At 40.1% G+C, this 13,958-nt stretch overlaps 1 protein-coding gene and 1 pseudogene across 1 annotated transcript; both read left to right on the top strand.

The window, feature by feature from the left end:
- The first annotated feature begins 2,801 nt into the window (after positions 1–2,801).
- Positions 2,802–5,713, top strand: LOC139563026 (membrane-spanning 4-domains subfamily A member 4A-like). The gene is made up of 7 exons (XM_071381270.1): positions 2,802–2,955; positions 3,310–3,416; positions 3,571–3,681; positions 3,806–3,859; positions 3,973–4,134; positions 4,376–4,498; positions 4,941–5,713. The coding sequence occupies exons 1-7, from the start codon at positions 2,949–2,951 to the stop codon at positions 4,977–4,979; spliced, it is 603 nt and encodes a 200-aa protein (XP_071237371.1). The 5' UTR covers positions 2,802–2,948; the 3' UTR covers positions 4,980–5,713.
- Positions 5,714–7,373: 1,660 nt separating this feature from the next.
- On the top strand, positions 7,374–13,595 carry LOC139563177 (membrane-spanning 4-domains subfamily A member 4D-like; annotated as a pseudogene).
- Positions 13,596–13,958: the final 363 nt, after the last annotated feature.

Raw genomic sequence — 13,958 nt, 5'->3', positions numbered from 1 at the left:
TCTTTTGTCAGTTTTCGACGGCGCGCGAGGGAGCTCCACGTTGTCTTCTGAGAAGCGTTCGGTATACACGGCGAATTGCTCCGGCTCTGATTTTATTTGATACATATGAGAAAAACATCATAAAGTAGGATTTTTCAACCGAGTTTGATCAGTTTATTCAACGTTTATTGGGAATTTTGGAATTTTTTGTTCCATGCGCAAACATTTCTTGGACACGTGAGCTCCACAATGCTAGCCAAAGTTGAAATTCGACAGAAGAAATGGACATTCTAAAACCAAACAACGATTTATTCTGGAAATAGGACTCCTTGCACTACATTCTGATGGAAGATCAAGAAAGGTAAGAGATTATTTATGATGTTATTTCGTATTTTTGTGGTAAATGTTGGCTCCAACAAGGCGGAGAATATGTGAGCGCTGTCTCACAATACTGCATGCTGTATGTTCTACTAAAGTTATTTTTAAAAATCTAACACAGCGGTTGCATTAAGAACCAGTGTATCTTTCATTTGCTGTACATCATGTATTTTTTAGTAAAGTTTATGATGAGTTCTTTGATTAGATTAGGTGACTGTCCAAAATATCTCCGGAGATTTTGGTGAATTGTTGCTATGTATTCACAATGTATAACCACGATTTGCAGCTCTAAATATGCACATTTTCGAACAAAACATAAATGTATTGTATAACATGATGTTATAAGACTGTCATCTGATGAAGTTGTTCAAGGTTAGTGATTAATTTTATCTCTATTTTGTCATTTTTGTGAAAGCTATTTTGGCGGGGAGTAAATGGCGTTTTGTGTTTGGCTATTGTAGTGAGCTAATAGAAATATATATTGTGTTTTCGCTGTAAAACACTTAAAAAATCGGAAATATTGGCTGGATTCACAAGATGTTTATCTTTCATTTGCTGTACACCATGCATTTATGTATTTCACGTTGCTCTCTGTAATTATTCTGGCTGCTTTGGTGCTATTCGTGATGGTGGCTGCAATGTAAAACTATGATTTATACCTCAAATATGCACATTTTCGAACAAAACATAAATGTATTGTATAACATGATGTTATAAGACTGTCATCTGATGAAGTTGTTCAAGGTTAGTGATTACTTTTATCTATATTTCTGGGTTTTGTGAAAGCTACCTATGCGGTGGAAACATGGTGAAAACATGTCGTTGTGTGTTTGGCTATTGTGGTTAGCTAATAGAAATACATATTGTGTTTTCGCTGTAAAACATTTTAAAAATCGGAAATGATGGCTGGATTCACAAGATGTTTATCTTTCATTTGCTGTATTGGACTTGTGATTTCATGAAATTATATTATATGATATCCCTGTCCCGTTAGGCTAGGCTATGCTAGTCAGCTTTTTTGATGAGGAGGATCCCGGATCCGGGAGAGAGAAGCGGTAGAGCTTTGCAAGTCAGCCATATTAGCACTTTTTTATTTTGAAAGGCACTAAATGAGGCTGAATAAACTGTTTTGCTGCCAGACCAGGCTCCGCTGATAGCCAGGTGTAGAAAATATTTTGGGACAGCTTTATGTAGGCCCTAACAGTTTGTGGGCACCGTTTGTCACCGTTATAGTACACTTAATGTATTGTTTAGTGTTGTGTTGTGTAGTGACTTTTTGTTATTTTTTGGCCTACCAAGATTTACATGCTAAAATTGCCACAGCTCTCAGTTAACAGTAAAACAAACAGTAAACCTCTGTTTCTGACAGAGGCATAATAATGAAGACTAGTTTATCTGATCAATTTCGTATCAATGTGGCAATATTAGGGGGATGTCTATAGCTTTATAAGAGTACAAAATGTATCCGATTACAATAATTATAACCATTGGGGTATTTGTAGGTTTAATTGAGGTTTAGAGTTTAGTGAATAATTTGCCACAAATATAATGCTTTTAGTTTTCTAAACATTAAGGACTAACTTATTTCTTGCCACCCATTCTGAAACTGACTGCAGCTATTTGTTAAGTGTTGCAGTGATTTCACTTGCTGTGGTAGCTGATGGCATGATTTGTGTTAATGTTTACAAAGCACTTATCAAGGAGCGTGCCCCTCCACAACAACCCAGTGGCATACTGAAAAGGTCTTCACTGCTGACCTATGTGGGTGGAAGTCACACATTTTCAAATAAAAGAAGCAAGCTATAAATCAAACTAAACATTGTAGTCCAGTCTTTTGAATGAACATCTTTCAATCAAATAAATAACAGTAAGATCATATGACCACGATTCAACTTGTGAAAAGCCTTACAGTCGAATGAAATGTACACCTCACATGTAATGCATTGAAGTGTAAGTCAAATCTAAGCTAGTCTAAATGGTCCATGTCTGCTAGGGCTGATGTCGGGCGATGAAACAACGGAAGCAATTCATTTTCAATGGAAGAAAATCGATGAGAAGCATAGTGGGCGGGGGGACCGTTGGGCGATGCGAACATGACATGGGAACATTATGCAAATACTCTGCGATATCGCAGTGCAATTAACCAATCGTAGCTCACTATAGCTTACAGTCTGAAATGGCACCCTACCCCTGGTGGCCTGCGGACCGAATTTGTCCCACAGGGGGTTTATATGGCCCCTTAGGGTACCATTTGCATCTGAAATGGCAACCTTTTCCCCATAAAGTGCACTACTTAGGGTGTCATTTTGAACACGAACATAGTCTTCAACAATTTTCCAGTTAAAACCATCAGTTAGAATATTCTGTCCTGCACTGAGGAAATCTAACAGTTAAGGGGGAGGAGTGTGTGAGCCTAGAGAGGGGTCAAATTCCTCTGACAAGAAGGGGGCGGGATTGGATAAAAAATAACGGGGCACACAAAGAGTTTAGGGGCGTTGGTGGTTTTGTTATGAATTTCGTCAAGGAAGTCAAAAGTAGACTATTTTAAAGATTATCGAAGGTTTCAGAGATCTTAATAACATCCAACAGTTATGGCAGGTAAAACAAATATCATTGCATTGCATGGTTAGTAAAAACAAGACAATCTGGACTCTGATCTGCATGTTTGCATTAAAAACAAACACAATCTTTTTTGGGCCTTCCTCTGACACGTCTTAGGGTGTCATTTTGAACACAACGATTTGCCAGTAAAAAACATCAGTTAGAATGTATTGTCCTGCACTGAGGAAATCTAACAGTTAAGAACTTTTGTATGTGAACTTTTGCATGTCAACAGCAATCTGTGTAATATGCTCATCCCAAAGAACATTTAAATCTATTCAATCAATTGGATTGAATTACAGTAGGTTCAACAGTCTATTGCAAGACTGTTTACTCAAATGTTATTTTCAGATGAAGAGGCCGTGCCCGGTGCAGAGGGTCCTCTTGTCGCAGTGACTTTTCAGAAAACTGCTCACAAAAAACAGAAGTACCTGGAGTCTGAACCCAAAGCATTGGGGGTAAAACATCCTGAGCAAATAAATGAAGTGTTGTCTGTGTAGTCTGGCAATCCATTTAAATGTCACTATAATGTATTATGATTTATGAAATGTTATTTAATGTTATTTAATATGTAGCTCATTTTACTTTACCTCTCTCTGTTCCTCTTCTCAGGTGGCTCAGATTGCTCTCAGTTTATTCTACATAAGTTCTGTCATTGTCATGTTCACCAACAGCATGACCATGTTGGTTGAAGATTTAACACATGTCATTGGATCAGTGTTTGTGAGTGACCACCATACATGTGCCCCCTGCACTCACTTGATTGATATTAAAAGACAAGCAAATGAAAGAGTTGAGTGTTGAGACTATGAGTTTGACGTGACATTTACTGTTGTACTCTCTTCAGGTGATCATAGCTGGTAGTTTGGCCATAGCTGCACAGAATCTCCATCTTCCCACTGTAAGTTATGCAATTTGTAGGCGTACATGTTCTTTGAGAAAACAAGTGAGATATACTGTATCAGTGGCATTTATTCTGCTCTCAGTTGCTCTCCTCTCCTCCTTCTGTCTCAGCTGAAGGCCTGTCTGGGGATGCAGGTAGTGGCCTGTGTAGCATCAGCGTTCAACTTGATCGTCTCTGTGTCAAACTTGGCTGGACACAGATATGGTTATGGCTGCTGGAAATACGTTGAAATCAACAGCACTGATCACAACAATACTTGCTATTCAATCACTGTGAGTATGTACAGACAATATGTCAGTATGTGTTGGAAATATTTTAATGTAAATGGATATGGAGAAAGAGGATGTTCAAACTGTGATGCTCAGATTACATGTTAAAGTGGGCTGAGATTGAGAATGTCCTATCAAATGTTACAAGCAAATATTACTTATCAAATGTGTAAAGAGGCAAATATGTCATACAATAGGAAAAAACATGAAACAAAGTACACATTGCTCCAATTCTTGTCAACAGGATTCTACTGCACATTACTTTGCTGAGTTGGTCCTGATACATACTGCTCTCATCGCTATCTCTGTCACGCTGGCTGCCTACTGCTGCAAGGTGGTCAACTGCTGCTCCCCGGGACAACGAATGGTGAGTCAGTGTAGAAATGGAACCTCTAGAATCAGAAACGGACTGGCCATAGGTCAATTCTGGCAAATGCCAGACGGATCCATTGGCCAGTGAGCCAGTCTAAATTGGGGTTTTATCACAGAATTATCATGATTTGGCTTATGATGGGAACAAAAAGGGAAAGAAAATGATCCAGTGAGTTGTAAATGCCCAGGCTAATTTCTAGTCCCGTGCAGTCCATGCCTTCCTAGAACCTTCCTTGAAATGCGAAGTTCGGTTGGAGGCCAACCAATACTATGCTTGTGGTGTGTCTAGAATGAGCTGAGTGGCCTTTTCTCATCGTTTCAAATATTGTATTTGACCAGATACCGAACAGGTCATCTGAATTATCATCAGTGGTTGAATGTTGTTTGAACATGACGGTTCTAATCTCTTAATTGAGTGTGTGAGTTCTCTCTTCTAGCCGGTGATCACAGTCCAAGTCCCTCCTGCTCAGCAATGAGGAAAGATTCTGTGTGAGGACCAATCAAGACAAGAGATCCAACCCTACTAACCAACCACCAAAAACATGTTATTCTTCCATCAACAAAAATATTGTAGTCCTATATGTCTACACATACAATGAGTGCACAAAACTTTAAGAACACTGTGCTTCCCACAGTTGTGTAAAGTTGGCTGGATGTCCTTTAGATGGTGGACCATTCTTGATACACACGGGAAACTATTTAGTGTGAAAAACCCAGCAGCGCAGCAGTTCTTGAGACAAACCGGTGCCCATTCACTCTCTGAACGGTACACATACACAAAACATGTCTCAATTGTCTCAAGGCTTAAAAATCCTTCTTGAACCTGTCTCCTTCCCTTCATTTACACTGACTTAAGTGGATTTAACAAGTGATATCAATAAGGGATCATTGCTTTCACCTGGATTAATCTGGTCAACCTATGTCATATAATGAACAGGTGTTCATAATGTTTTGTGCACTCAGTGTAAGTCACGCTGATGGATTTCTTTATGTAATTAAAAACTCTTTGACATGATGTAGCCTAATGTGAGTTACATGTTTAGGGGTCCTAGCAGGTGCAGGAACCCTATTGTTCTGTTCGTGTTCTTGTTATATTTCCTGGGTCTTCCTCCTTTTGGTCAATATCTCCACAAGCGATTGTTAAAAAGTTGATCAATGGAGGGTTTATAAATGGCTTACAATTCACCAATAAAGTATACCCATCAATTTATATTACAATGCCGCCCCTTTTTGGCTAACAGAGAACTACAATTCCGCTAGATATGAAGTGCCCATTTCTCCTAATCCATTTGTAGATGGTAGACTTAGAGTAATGGTAAATGGATAACTATAGTGTTATGAAGGGTTAGAGGTAAGAGGTACAGGGGCAAGCGTACAGCTACAAAGTCTTATACAAAGCCTAAAGAGCTGAATGAAATCCAAGAGATGAATAAACAGACACATTATTACAGTGATTATATGGATGAGGGCTCGATTCAATCAGATTCACGTTAGCCGACACCCGTATATCTGGTGTTTTGACGGTGTTGGAGGGGGGAGCGTTTTAGACCTGTCAAATCCACAAGCAGCTCCAGGTGTGGTGACACTGATGGTTTCTCAGAACTGATGGCTTCTACAGTTGTGGCGAGAGTACAGCATTTTAGCTAAGCCTAACCTTTTTCCAAACCTTAACCTAATTCTCCTAACCTGCTAATTTAATTCTCCTAACATGTTACTTTAATTCTCCTCCTACTATACAGCCAGTCATTTTTGTGCTTAATCAGAATAACATAGACCCAGCACAATGATCTAAGAGCTGGGGTGTGCAAAACCCTGCATGCTTTCTGTCACACATCCTAAACAATTTCCTGCCTTGAAAATGTTTTGAAATGCATAACCTGGTCAAACGAACCATAAAAACAACAAGGTAATAGGATTGGTGGACAATAGTTGACATGTTGTTGTTTAGGATATTAGCTTTTATTTGTTCCATCCAAAGAGCAAAATAGATAGATAGGTAAGACTTGACTTCCTGGTTTTCTGAGGTTTGTCTGAAACTTTGCTGTTCCTGTGTGTCGACAGCTGTAGAGGAAGTTACAGGACCTTCCTTTAATGTCTCCCCTTAGAGACATAATGTGTTGGTGGATGATCATGGAGTTGAGGAAAATAAACCTAGAGCACCAGTTGACTGTAGTTTATCAGTCCTCTGTTCTTTATGAGTAGGTAACAACAGGGCAACAACAACCTGACTCTGACTCCTATCAACCTGCCTCATTAGATGGATACAGGCTGCATCTCAAATGTACCCTATATAGAACATTACTTGGGGTGCCATCTTCATCCAAAATTGTACCATTTTCCCTATATAATGCACTACTTAGGGTGTCATTTTGAACACAGACATAGTCTACGACAATTTTCAAGTCAAAACCATCAGTTAGATTTTCCTGTCCTGCACTTCTGAAATCTAACAGTTAAGGGGGAGGAGTGTGTGAGCCTAGAGAGGGGTCAAATTCCTCTGACAAGAAGGGGGCGGGATTGGATAAAAAATAATGGGGCACACAAAGAGTTTAGGGGCGTTGGTGGTTTTGTTATGAATTTCGTCAAGGAAGTCAAAAGTAGACTATTTTAAAGATTATCGAAGGTTTCAGAGATCTTAATAACATCCAACAGTTATGGCAGGTAAAACAAATATCATTGCATTGCATGGTTAGTAAAAACAAGACAATCTGGACTCTGATCTGAACATGCTTGCTTTAAAAATGCTTGCTTTAGAAATAAAAACAATCTCATACCAGAACATTTGCATGTGAACAGAAATCATCTCAATATGCTGCTCCCAAAAAGACATTGCAGTAGGTTCAGCAGTCTATTGCTCGACAGTTACCCGAATGCTCTTTTCAGATGAAGAGGCTGTTCCTGGCGCAGAGGGTCCACTTGTCGCAGTGACATTTCAGAGGAATCCTCACCAAAAAACAGAAGTACCTGGAGTCTCAACCCAAAGCACTGGGGGTAAAACATCCTGAGCAAATAAATGAAGTGTGGTCTGGCAATCCATTTAAATGTCACTATAATCTATTATAATCTATGAAATGTTATTCATAATAATCTGTAGTTCATTTTACTTCACCCCTCTCTCCTCCCCCCTCAGCTGACTCAGATTGCCCTCAGTGTGTTCTATTTCAGTTCTGTCATTGTCATTCTCACCAACGGCTTGAGCATGGTGGTTCTAGACCCACCACAAATCATTGGATCAGTGTTTGTGAGTGACCACCATACATGTTCCCCCTCTATTCACTTGATTGATGTTAAAAGACAAGCAATTTAAAGAGTGTTGAGTCTGAGGTTGACATGTCTCTTACTGTTGTTCTCTCTACAGGTGATCATAGCTGGTAGTTTGTCCATAGCTGCACAGAATCTCAATTTTCCCACTGTAAGTTATACAATTTGTAAGTGTACAAGTTATTTGAGAAAAAAAGTGAGATATACTGTACCAGTGGCATTTCTTCTCCTCTCCTCTTCTTTGCTCTCCTCTCTTCTTCTCCCTCTTTTCTCAGCTGAAGGCCTGTCTGGGGATGCAGGTAGTGGCCTGTGTAGCATCAGTGTTCAACTTGATCGTCTCTGTATCATACATGGAAGGACCCAGTTATGTCTGCTGGAAATATGGTCTAGGGAACCTCACTGATTACTACAAAACTTGTGTTTTATTTAACGTGAGTATTTACAGACAGTATATCAGTATGTGTTTGTTATAATTAAATGTACATTGCATTCAGAAAGTATTCAGACCCCTTCACTTTTTCCATGTTTTGTTACTTTACAGCCTTTTTCTAAAATGTATTTAAATTGTTTTCCCCCCCTAATCAATCTGCACACAATGCCCCATAATGACAAAGCAAAAACAGGTTTTTATAATTTTCTTGCAAATGTATAAAAATTAAAAACTGAAATATCAACATCTACATAAACATTCAGACCCTTTACTCAGTACTTTGTTGAAGCACCTTTGGCAGTGATTACAGCCTTGAGTCTTCTTGGGTATGATGCTACAAGCTTGGCACACCTGTATTTGGGGAGTTTCCCACCTTCTTATCTGCAGATCCTCTCAAGCTCTAGCCGGTTGGATGGGGAGAGTCACTGCACAGCTATTTTCAGGTTGATGTTCAATCAGGTTCAAGTCCAGGCTCTGGCTGGGCCACTCAAGGACCTTCAGAGACGTGTCCCGAAGTCACTCCTGCTGTTACGTTTGTCGTATGAATTGGACCAAGGCGCAGCGTGGTATGCGTACATTCTTTATTATAATAAGAATGAAAACTGAACAAACTAACCAAAATAACAAAACGACACGTGAAGCTATACAAAACGAATGCTGACAGGCAACTACACATAGACAAGAACCCACGAACACCAAAGGGAAAATGGCTACATAAATATTATCCCCAATCAGAGACAACAATAAACAGCTGCCTCTGATTGGGAACCATATCAGGCCACCATAGACATACAAATCACCTAGACCTACAAAAACCCTAGACATACAAAAAAACCTAAACAATACAAAAACTAACGTACCTAACCAAAATATAAAGAAAACAGAGATATCTCAGGTCAGGGCGTGACACCTGCGTTGTCTTGGCTGTGTGCTTAGGGTCATTGTCCTGTTGGAAGGTGAACCTTTGCCCCAGTCTGAGGTTCTGAGCGCTCTGGAGCAGTTTTTTTTAATCAAGGATCTCTCTGTACTTTGCTCCGTACATATTTCCATCAATCCTGACTAGTCTCCCAGTCCCTGCCACTAAAAAACATCCCCACAGCATGATGCTGCCATCACCATGCTTCACCGTAGGGATGGTGCAAGCATTTCTCCAGACGTGAAGCTTGGCATTCAGGCCAAAAAGTTCAATCTTGATTTCAACAGACCTGAGAATCTTGTTTCTCATGGTCTGAGTCCTTCAGGTGCCTTTTGGCAAACTCCGAGCGGGCTCTCATGTGCCTTTTACTGAGGAGTGGCTTCTGTCTGGCCACCATAAAGGCCTGACTGGTGGAGTGCTGCAGAGATGGTTATCCTTCTGGAAGGTTCTCCTATCTTCACAGAGGAACTCTGGAGCTCTATCAGAGTGACCATCGCGTTCTTGGTCACCTCCCTGACCAAGGCCCTGCTCCCCCGATTGCTCAGTTTAGCCGGGCGGCCAGCTCTAGGCAGATTCTTGGTGGATCCAAACTTATTCCATTTAAAAATGGAGGCCATTGTGCTCTTGGGGACCTTCAATGCTGCAGAAATATTTTGGAACCCTTCCCCAGATCTGTGCTTCGACACAATCCTGTCTCAGAGCTCAACAGACAATTCCTTCGACCTCATGGCTTGGTTTTTGCTCTGACATGCACTATAAACTGTGGGACTTTATATATGATTTGGAAAGTGTGTGCTTTCCAAATCATGTCCAATCAATTGAATTTATCACAGGTCAAGTTGTAGAAACATCAAGTATGATCAATGGAAACAGCATGCATCTGAGCTCAATTTCGAGTCTCATACCAAAGGGTCTGAATACTTATGTAAATAGGATATTTACATTTTTTCTATTTATATATACATTTGCAAAAATGTCTAAAAACCTGTTTTAGTTTTTCCATTATGGGGTATTGTGTGTAGATTGATGAGGGAAAACATTTATTTAATCAATTTTAGAATATGGCTGTGACGTAACAAAATGTGGAAAAAGTCAAGAGGTCTGAATATTTTCCGAATGCACTGTAAATGCTAAAGTGATGCTGATATTAGATGTTAGAGACGGCTGATATTGAGAATGTCCTATGAAATGCTATATGCAAATATGACTTATTGGATGTGTAGAGGCAAATACACAATATATATAAAAGTACAGTATGTACCGCATCAAATTAGTGGATTCGGCTATTTCGGCCAGACCCATTGCTGACAGCTGAATAAAATCGAGCACACAGGCATGCAATCTCCATAGACAAACATTGGCAGTAGAATGGCTTTACTGAAGAGCTCAGTGACTTTCAATGTTGCACCGTCATAGGATGCCACTTTCGAAGTCAGTTTGTCTCATTTCTGCCCTCTTAAACTGTCCGTCAACTGTAAGTGCTGTTAATTTGAAGTGGAAATATCTTGGAGCAAAAACGGCTCAGCCGCAAAGTGGTAGGCCACACAAGCTCACAGAACGGGACCTCCGAGTGCTGAAGCACATAGTGGGTAAAAATGGTCTGTCTTCAGTTGCAACACTCACTGCAGAGTTCCAAACTGCCCCTGGAAGCAACTCAGCATGAGAACTGTTCATCGGGAACTTCATAAAATGAGTTTCCATGGCGAGCATCCGCACACAAGCCTCAGATCGCTATGTACAATGTCAAGCGTCGGCTGGAGTGGTGTAAAGCTCGCCGCCGTTGGATTCTGGAGCATTGGAAACGCGTTCTCTGGAGTGATGAATCACGCTGGACGATGGACGAATTTGGGTTTGGTGGATGCCAGGAGAACGCTACCTGCCCCAATGCATAGTGTTAACTATAATGTTTAGTGGAGGAGGAATAATAGTCTGGGTCTGTTTTTCATTGTTTGGGCTAGGCCCCTTAGTACCAGTGAAGCGACATTTAACACTACAGCATACAATTACATTCTAGATGATTCTGTTCTTCCAACTTTGTGTCGAAAGTTTGGGGAAAGCCCTTTTCTGTTTCAGCATGACAATGCCCTCATGCACAAAGCAAGGTCCATACAGAAATGGTTTGTTGAAATCGGTGTGTAAGAACTTGACTGTCCTGCACAAAGCTCTGACCTCAACCCCATCTAACTCCTTTGGGATGAATTGGAACGCCGACTGCAAGTCATGCCTAATCGCCTAACATCAGTGCACGACCTCACTAATGCTCTTGTGGCTGAATGGATGCAAGTCCTTGCAGCAATATTCCAACATCTAGTTGAAAGCCTTCCCAGAAGAGTGGAGGCTGTTATAGCAGCAAAGGGGGGACCAACTACATATTAATACCTATGATTTGGAATGAGGTATCCACATACTTTTGGTCATGTAGTGTATGTCATACAATGGGAAAGAAAACATGAAAGAAAGTACACAATACTCCAAATCTTGTCAACAGAATTCTGTTATACATTACTTTGCTGAGTTGGTCCTGATACAAACTGCTCTCATCGCTATCTCTGTCACGCTGGCTGCCTACTGCTGTAAGGTGGTCAACTGCTGCTCCCCAACGAATGGTGAGTCAGTGTAGAAATGAATCCTCTAGAATCAGAAACAGACTGGCCATAGTCAGATCTGGAAAATGCCAGACGGGTCCATTGGCAAATAGGCCAGTCCAAATTGGGGTTTTAGTGTAGAATTTTCATGATTTGGTTTATGATGAGGACAAGGGGATTTTTTCCCTCCAATTTCATGCAGTCCATCCCTGCTTACAACAGACATCACCTTGAAATGCAAAGTTTGGTTGGAGACCTACCAATACTATGCGTGTGGTGTGTCTAGAATGGGCTGAGTGGCCTTTTCTCACCATTCAAATATTGTATTTGATCAGATAATCTGAATTATCATCAGTAATGGAATGTTGTTATAACATGACTGTTATAATGTCTTAATTGAGTGTGTGAGTTCTCTCTTCAAGGTCCAAGTCCCTCCTGCTCAGCAATGAGGAGAGATGCCGTGTGAGGACCTATTAAGACATGCAATCCAACCCCCTAACCAACCAGCAAAAACATTATACTTGTCTTATACTTCCATCAACTGACATATTGTAGGCCTATATGCCTACACATATGTCAGACCGATGGATTTGTTATTTTTATTAGAAACTGCTTGGAATGATGTAGCCTAATGTGAGTTATATTTTAATAGGGGTCCTAGCAGGTTGGTGGAACTGTGATGGAAAACATTTTGTTGGTGCTTTTCTATTTATCAATTTCTGTGTTCTATGTTTGTGCTTTCTATAAACCAATTTCTGTGTTCATGCAAGTGACTGATTAAACTAATCCTCACTATCAGTATCTGCAATTGGCAGTATGCCCAGAACCTTGTTTAGAGAAAGGGAAATCCCAGTTTCAAGGTCTCAGCTTAGAGAGAAGAAGCTTTGTGAGGTATTGGTCTGTCACATGCATGACCCAGTATTGGTTGTCACATGAATGAAGCTAACATTAATTATGAATGATGTATAAGCTAAATCATGCAAATATAACTTGTCAGTATATAAGGGAACTAACGGGACTGCCCGTTAGAGCTCACTTCAGACCGGTACTTTATGCATCTAAGTTTGACTGTGACCTCTCCAGCTTGCTGACAATAAAGAGTGATTCATTTATAATTGACTTTGAGTGTCCATGTGTAAGAATTTACACAACAGAACCCCTACATTATGATCTATGGAGGGTTTCTAAATGGCTTACAAGTTATCAATAAAGGATATCCATAGGGGGTTTGAACAGGCTATGTGGGTTAGAGCATGATGCTGGCAACACCAGGGGGTTAGAGTTGATTCCCACATGGGCCACATACTGAATGTAAGTATCACTGGCAATTGTAATATAAGTAGCTTTAGATACAGTGCCTTCGGAAAGTATTCAGACTCCTTGACTTTTTCCACATTTTGTTATGTTATAGCCTTATTCTAAAAAATTTGCAAACATTTCTAATAACCTGTTCTTGCTTTGTCATTACGGGGTATTGTATGTAGACTGCGGAATATTTTTATTTTATTTTATCCATTTTAGAATTAGGCTGTAATGTAACGAAATGTGGAAAAAGTCAAGGGGTCTGAATACTTTCTAAAGGCACTGTCACGTTCTGACCCTAGTTCTTTTGTTAGTTCTTTGTTTTAGTATGGTCAGGGAGTGAGTTGGGTGGGTTGTCTATGTTCCGTTTTCTATGTTGTGTTTTGCGTTTGGCCTGGTATGGTTCTCAATCAGAGGCAGGTGTCGTTAGTTGTCTCTGATTGAGAATCATTCTTAGGTAGCCTTTTCCCACTTGTGTTTATTTTCTGTGTCTGTGTGTTCCACACGGAACTGTTTCGGTTGGTTATTTCACGTGTCGTTTATTGTTTTGTTTCAGTGTTCGATTGTTTTAATAAAGAGCATGAACACGTACCACGTTGCGCATTGGTCCTCCGATCCTTACTACTCCTCCTCGTCTGAGGAGGAGGAAGACAGCAGTTACAGGCACTGTATATGTCACTGGCAATTGTAATATAAGTAGCTTTAGATAAAAGTGTCTACCAATGACCATATCATTATCATATGGTATCACAATGTAAAGAACCCAATTCAATATCATTCCCATTATTTCAATGTGCAAATACGGTGGAAAAAGTAGAAGTAGCTGGAACGTAAAAGTTATTGAATTGTTTCTATTCAGTGAGCAACTAGCTCTCACAGTCCATGTTTCTCAAACTTCAAATTTCGAAGTTGCTGCAAATGTCAAATGTATAAGTATTTAATGTTAAATTTAGCCATTAAC

Source organism: Salvelinus alpinus, chromosome 33 (assembly GCF_045679555.1).
Source record: "Salvelinus alpinus chromosome 33, SLU_Salpinus.1, whole genome shotgun sequence".
Taxonomy (NCBI): domain Eukaryota; kingdom Metazoa; phylum Chordata; class Actinopteri; order Salmoniformes; family Salmonidae; genus Salvelinus; species Salvelinus alpinus.
The sequence above is the reverse complement of the archived record's forward strand: the minus strand, read 5'-3'. Positions and strand labels throughout refer to the sequence as shown.

Excerpts from the sequence above, each read along its gene's own strand:
- LOC139563026 (XM_071381270.1), top strand. Across the intron at positions 3,860-3,972 it reads AGAATCTCCATCTTCCCACT|CTGAAGGCCTGTCTGGGGAT; the intron begins GTAAGTTATGCA and ends CTTCTGTCTCAG. Across the intron at positions 4,499-4,940 it reads GCTCCCCGGGACAACGAATG|CCGGTGATCACAGTCCAAGT; the intron begins GTGAGTCAGTGT and ends TCTCTCTTCTAG.